Genomic DNA, 7,268 nt, shown 5'->3' on the forward strand with positions numbered 1-7,268 from the left:
GCAGTGGTGGGAAAAGGGAGAATTTGCCTCCATCGTCCACGGGATTTGTCTCTGTGCAGATACTTTTGCACGTACAGCTTCATGTAAGCCCAAGACAAGAGGCAGTTTGCCCACTTAAAGCATTCGGGCTAATCCCCTAGCAGCACATTAACTCAGTAAGATCTCATTACACTTAGAGCTAAGTATAATTCCTTTGCGTTTTACACATACACTTTTTCAGGTTTTGCTTTTTTTTAAAAAAAAAAAACCAAAACCTTACAGGACAATGAAGTTGAAGTTCACTATGGTATGCTTCAGAAGGACCTGTTTATTTTGTGTCTCATTTACAGCCCTGGACGGTTGTCCCTGATTTTACACATCATGCCCACTCTGCCTCGTTGTCAGCGGTAGCAGTGAATAGCAGATATGTGGTCACCGGGAGCAGAGATGAGACAATCCAAATCTATGACATGAAAAAGAAGATAGAGCATGGGGCACTGCTGCAGCACAATGGTAAGGGAGCTTTTCTTTGTAAAAAGCATTAACGATAGAAACTTATAGATGAGCTGAAAAACTGGTGCTTGCCAGAAGAAGAAAATTGAATTACTTTTTTTTTATTAAGTCTTTAATAGTGATGGTGTTGCTGCCACGACGGTCTGATGATACAAGCGAAGTAAGCTTTTGATCATAAAAATCAAAAAATAATTTTGTGTATTAGCTCACAAATATAGCTGCTGCTTCCAATTATTATTTAGTTTTAACTGTTTAAGAAATTATGGTCCACAAATGGCTCATGAGCCACTTTTATTCTACCAGGACAGTTTATCTAGACCATGCCAACAACCATCTTTCGCAGGGCCCTTGTCCTGTTACAGATGTACATGAGCCACACAAAAGAGAGAGTGTGTGTGTGTGAGAGCAGGCTGCTGCTTCCAGCAGAGTTAACCTGGCACTTTTCCCACTTTATGTGCCTCCTGAATTACAGCCATGAAATACATCAGTTAATGGCTGTCCAGGTAAACACGTTTGGGTCATTTGTAGCTTGATCCTGATAGTTCTTTTTCTCCTGATAACCAAGAAGTACATGGAGCTAGACTGAATGTGGTACCAGCGTTCAACTCGCGTGTGGTAATCTGGTGCTTATGGGAAGCAGCATGTGCGGTAAATTCAGCTGTGTGTCAAGAGCAGGGCTTTGGCCCAGGGGAATTCCTTATCACTGATAGAAGCTCTGTGCCACCTGAGCTGCAGTGGTTGAGTACTGCTGTTTCAGGGAAGGGACCGGATGAAGCTCAGATATGTATGGCTATACGGGGGACTGATAGAGCACGTCAGTGATTGAATATAACAAGGAAGTTCAGGGGGTTTGTGAAGAAATACTTCAGAAATAATTCAGATTTTCCCAAGGACAGGGTAGTAGCTGGCATGTTTTGATGCTAGAAGCTTCTCTGTTAATTCATACGTTCTCTGTGTGATAACTGTTCATTATGTGCAACATCATTAATAGGTCTGGTTTGTATTTTTAGGCACAATAACTTGTTTGGAGTTCTATGGTACTGCACATCTACTGAGTGGGGCTGAAGATGGACTAATTTGTATCTGGAACACAAAGAGATGGGAATGCCTGAAATCCATTAAGGCACATAAGTGAGTTTCTTAAATCCACATGTTCATGTACATTTTTTTGTTTATTTTCCTTGTAAATAATATATGTGGCTAATATGTTGTTTTGTTTTTGTCAGGGGGCACGTGACATCTCTTTCTATTCATCCTTCTGGGAAATTAGCTTTGTCAGTAGGAACAGATAAAACATTAAGGTGAGTCAAAACAGATGAAGGAATGCTGAGAATCATAATTCAGTAACTCTTAGTAAATTGTTACAAGCCACAGTTCGTTGTTGGGAGCAGGCCATGCAACACTGATGAAATGCATTTGGACATCAAATGGTTCAAAGATCTGTTGGTTTGTCTTTTTAAGTTCTAGGTACCAGCAATATTGTGAAGTCTTTCAAAAATAGTCCTTGCTGTTCCTAGCTTCTTGTTGTGCTCTGACTCTTTATAGTCAGGTGTAGATGTATAAATACGTTTGCATTTTGGAACACGATTTACTTAAACTTCTGAAAGCTGTCAGGTTTTGTTTAGCGTGAGAAAAGTAATTTTTCCATTGGAGTGTGTACATGTTGCTGTCTATATGTGTTTTAAATCTATAAAATGTTGTTGTAACAGCACATTGGTATTGGGCTCCTGGTGGGCTCTACATTGCAAACGGTGGTTTATAAAATAAATAGCATTAATTCAACCTTACAGTATGCAAGCGATATATGAAGTCATCGTTTTCTCTTGCATTAAGAAGGCAGTAAAATGCATAGAGATGCTTAAAAGCTTCATTTGGATGCCTCTTGTCAGCAGATAGGGCTTCAGTTTCACTGTGCTGTTTTTAACCAGAATGCACACTATCTACTGTTGTCTTTCAGAACTTGGAATCTTGTAGAAGGACGATCAGCCTTTATCAAAAACCTGAAGCAAAGTGAGTTTAAATTAGTCTACATCCCCTAAAAAAATGGAATTAGATAGTTTTATTTTTTTTGTAAAGAAAAGTAGACTGAATTAATCAACAAGTCAGTTAATTGCAAGCAACTTTAATGATGTCTTTTTTATACATGCAGGCAAGCATATGTAAGCTGAGATCCTTAATAATAATAATTTACCAAAAGGAAACTATAGTGACACTACAGGGGTTTTTTTCCCCAACATTTGATACCAGGACATTTAAATAAATGTGTTTTGTTTTGTTTTTCTTTATACGTGTCTGATAATCAGAAATAAACATTTAAGAGCATAGTTCTACTTGTTTATTCTAGGTTATTTGATTTTTTCCTGAATTTTTCTCAGGTTTAGGTAGAAAACAGTGTCTAGCAGCTTCTAAAGATTCTTGCTTTTAGATTCTCATGCAATACAGAGTACAAAAAACATGTGTACATGTGTATACAAATGTATCAATGTGTACAGATGCCCACATAATTAAATGGTCCCCTGATGGAGAGAAGTATGTGACCGTGATAACAAATAAAGTGGATATCTACCAACTTGACACAGCTTCAATCACTGGCACTATCACAACAGAGAAGAGAATTTCTTCACTTAGATTTATTACAGTAAGTACAAAAAAGAAAGATGCTGGGAAATGAACTGGTTTGAAACACATGAAATTAATCACGCTTGCATTTCTTTTTTCCCATTCCAAGGATTCTATCCTTGCCATAGCTGGAGATGATGAAATTATAAGGTTCTACAGCTGTGACTCTCAAAAATGCCTATGTGAATTTAAAGCTCATGAAAACAGGTATTCTGTATTTGTTTACTGTTTAAATATTTATGGCAATGCTGAGTACTCAGTAAAGTTCAATGATTTGTAATGTTTAACATATTTTACCATTGTTTTTGTTTTATTATAGGAAGTGAATTTATTTATGTGTTAAATTCCAAATTCGGGACAGACTTGTTTGCTTTTTAGTATAAGCACAAGTGCTGTGCTGTCCATGCATGTTACAAAAACAACAGGGTGTAGAATTACAAATATTACAGTTCTAAATTTAGGAGTGTGTTGTGTCTAAAGATACACACACACACACGTACACACTTCTGTGTGTGTGGTCTATGCATTTCTGAAATTGGGTACCAGTATTTTCCTGCAAGACCATCTAAAGAATGTTTAACCAGTCTTTACAGAATTGGACTCTTTAGAATGCTTAAATAAAACAAACCAGTTATACTCAGTGTAGACAATATGAGGGTAATCCCATATTCTCTGTTGTTGTTGGATACCAAATATTTGTCCAAATGCTGCTTTTAATTCATCAGAATGCAAAAACATTAGCTAAAATGTCATTGATGTGGTTAATAGTGTGTGCTTAGAAGTATTAAAGTGTTCTAAATTGAATCCTAACAAGCCTAGCAAAGCCTACAGTTCCTAGTGTAAATGACAGCACTCAAAACAGATGACTGTTCCAAGTTCTTGCCTGTTATTTGTGGGTTTTCTGTTCAAACTGATTTTTAGACTGTTGCCCATTCATCTTTAATATTCTGTCAGCTTACTGTTCTGAAGCAAACTGCCATACTATAAAGTAACCAAGTACTACATTTTCTTCACAGAATAAAAGATATCTATAGTTTTGAAAGAGAAGGACAACATGTTATCGTTACTGCATCCAGTGATGGTTACATTAAAATGTGGAACCTGGATCTTAATAAGGTTGGTCTATTAAACTGCTTGTTACATGTATGGAAAAATATCAGACAACCTAAATTGCAGACAGTTCTGTTATGATTAATTTTAAAACAGTGAGGAAATTTTACTTGAAGTCTGGATGTCTTGATCTCCCTTCATGTTATGTTATGTTCAGTAGAGATGTCTACTTTTATGCACTTGTGTATTTTTGTATCTTTGTAATTTTTTTAAACAAACTATAAAATCTGATGATACTATGGAGATCTCATTTCCTCTTTATGTAAAATCATGCTTCCCTCAGACCTACCTGACCAGACTTATGACTATCTAATTGGTTACATAGGCTCTAAGGAGTGCTGTGAATTTTTGTAGTGTTGATGACTGTTGCTACTCTTTTAAAAACACAATCTTTATGGTTTTGGTGTGGGGGTGGTTGTTCCTGTAGGGGGAAAAAGTCCTTTTGAAAAATTAAAACACATTAATGTACTGGGTACTTTTGTTTCCTGTATTTTCAAAGGGTTCTGAGTGCACTAACTTAATGCAAATTATTTTAGCTGTACCAAAAAATCCCTATTACTCTGGAGAAACTTCTGAAGCCGTTAACAATTTTTTTTCTGTGGGTCTATGACTCATCTAGTTATTCCTCGTGTTAAACTTAACCCCATGTGCCTGAAACCCACTGGTCTTGCTTGAAGCCATTGGGAGTCTTTTGTAAAACCACCACCAAGGAATGGTATCAGAACAGGAGTGTAACAATGTGACCATTAACCAGTATACAGCCTCTACATTCTAAACATTGTTAGGCACCAGAAATTAAGTGGAAGGTGGGCAGTAAGATACTTTCTCACTACAAATACTTAAGTAAATTTAAACAGAAATAAAATAACATTTAAATAATCTTTTTCTGTATTATCTTCAGATAAAAGATGTGCCATCTTTACTGTGTGAAGTCAATACCAAAGCTAGGCTGACGTGTCTTGCAGTATGGCTTGACCAAGCTTCAGAAACAAAAGAAAATTCTGATAAAGCTGAAACATCAGTTCAAGGTAATAGAACTGTGTGTATTTTTGGTTGTTAATGTGACTGCAAAATAGAATATACGAAGCGGGAGGTTTTTACTATATGCATTGGAAAAAGTTTGGTATCTTGAAGAACTGGGGCTATGACACTGGCAAGTGATACAGATATCCTTGCCAATCTGATAGTGTTTCAAGCCTGCATGTATGTTGGAGGAAATAAGCCTCTTTTCACTTCCATTATATGAAAGTTCTGTTTCTCTTTACTGGAACAATATACTGAGGAGGCCACTGTGAAGATTTTGAGACAGATAAGAAAAGAGTAAACATTTTGATATTACTGCATGTCTTATTTTCCTATAACAAAATTAGGTCTGAGGCCAATGTAGTTGGGCAAACTTAGGAAGTCTGGCTCAGCTGGGGTTTTTTTTGCTGCTGTTTTCCTGTATTGTAATCTATTTACATACTTGTTCTTAAGCTATTTTTGTATCACAGGCAAAACTAGCATAAATGGCACACTCCACTCTAAATAAAAAGATCATTTATGATCCCTTTTTTAAAATGAGATCCAAATAAGTCCCTGTGCCATCTTAGACTACAAAGACATAACCATCAGTGTGAATAATTTCTCACTTTTTTTCCAGCAAATGAAGATGAAAAATCATCTATAGTCAGGAAAAACAAAGTTTGTCGGACTGATAGAAGTGATAAAATGGCAAAAAGAAAGAGAAAAATTGCTCCAGAGAAGCAAAAATTGGAAGCTCCACTGCAAAAGAAGAAAAAGAAACGGAATAGCTCAGCATGAAGGGAGCTACTTTCTCTTCTGAATAAAAAGTAAATACTGGTGTTGCTGTAGTTTTTGTAAGGATGTAAACCTCTGACAGGACATATACCTCTGAACTGATCTGCTGCTTAACAGTAATGAATGTTTTTACCCTAGTAAATTGACTGATTGTCCTGAGAAATAGCAAAAGAGATGGCAACTTTTCCTAAGTGAATGAGGCAAAAATAAATTCGTAATATGTAATGTTTATATTTTTATATTAATAATAGCATATGCTTTTTAACTGGCTCTGAAAAAGCCAGCTAAAATGATAAAAATAGCTGCATCTGTCTCAGTTACATTTTTGTCTCACTTAAATGCATATTAAAAATACATACACTTTTTCATTTCGGCGTTGGAAATGTTACTGTTCATTTGACTTAAAATACAGTCTGCCTTTGTCATGCATTACTTTTCCTACTGTAAGATGGAACATGTTAAAATTACTTAAAATATGATGATCACATTCCATTCATATATTCACAGAAAATTGTACTTTCTAGTTCCTGACATGCAGTTATACATAGAGTTTATAAGCAAAATGTTTGGGTTTTTTTACTGTGTCCATGCGTAACAATACAGAGTTTATATCAATAAGGTTTTACTTTCTCTTCCCCCTTCCCATAGTATTTTTTCAAGTCCTTGATCTGAGCTGTACTGTTAAAAAAAAAAAATTATCTAATATTTGAAATGCTTGTCATGCTGATAAAATGTCACCTGCCTGTTTTGCATGTAAACAAAAAGTGAATTCCTGACCTTCTCAGTCAGTGGGAACAGGATTTTATCTTGTCTTATTACAAATACACAGTGGGAAAACCAAAGATGAGCTGGAAAGAACAAGGTCAAATAGCTGTACTAAATGTTCTTTTTATTTCTTTTAAAGTACGGCATTTTAATCTTGTTTTCTGCACTACCAGAGTACTCATTATTTTTTCTGTTTTAAAAGAGTAATTGGAATTATGCTTTATTCTGATTCACTTTAGTAATAATCTGTTCCTCCTTATTTGTGTAGCAAGAGAAAAGGTAGAGAAAATCAGAAAAAAAGATTGAGCCAAATCTGCAGACAGGAATGCAGGCTGTCTTAGGGATGTAAAATAGGATATTAACTCCAGCTCATCTCTGGATGCTCTGACACTGAAACAAAGCAAGCATCATCGGTGCTGTTACGAGATTGTTCATGTGGCAATGGCAGTGTTCTCTTGGAGGTGGGTGTCTGTATGCGTCTT

At 35.9% G+C, this 7,268-nt stretch overlaps 1 protein-coding gene across 1 annotated transcript in view; it reads left to right on the forward strand.

Annotated features, from left to right (window-relative positions):
- PAK1IP1 (PAK1 interacting protein 1) overlaps window positions 1–7,262 on the forward strand; it is a 9,035-nt gene extending 1,773 nt beyond the window's left edge. Inside the window, exons 3-12 of the mRNA XM_009637956.2 lie at window positions 5–83; window positions 330–492; window positions 1,503–1,623; window positions 1,719–1,793; window positions 2,450–2,502; window positions 2,985–3,130; window positions 3,221–3,318; window positions 4,128–4,227; window positions 5,123–5,249; window positions 5,864–7,262. Coding sequence (XP_009636251.2) covers window positions 5–83; window positions 330–492; window positions 1,503–1,623; window positions 1,719–1,793; window positions 2,450–2,502; window positions 2,985–3,130; window positions 3,221–3,318; window positions 4,128–4,227; window positions 5,123–5,249; window positions 5,864–6,024 — 1,123 coding nt within the window. The 3' untranslated portion in view covers window positions 6,025–7,262. The remainder of the gene's footprint in view (window positions 1–4; window positions 84–329; window positions 493–1,502; window positions 1,624–1,718; window positions 1,794–2,449; window positions 2,503–2,984; window positions 3,131–3,220; window positions 3,319–4,127; window positions 4,228–5,122; window positions 5,250–5,863) is intronic.
- The last annotated feature ends 6 nt before the right edge of the window (window positions 7,263–7,268 follow it).

The sequence above is a fragment of the Egretta garzetta genome, unplaced genomic scaffold (genome assembly GCF_000687185.1).
Source record: "Egretta garzetta isolate BGI_Z169 unplaced genomic scaffold, ASM68718v1 scaffold14, whole genome shotgun sequence".
In the NCBI taxonomy this organism is placed as follows: Eukaryota; Metazoa; Chordata; class Aves; order Pelecaniformes; family Ardeidae; genus Egretta; species Egretta garzetta.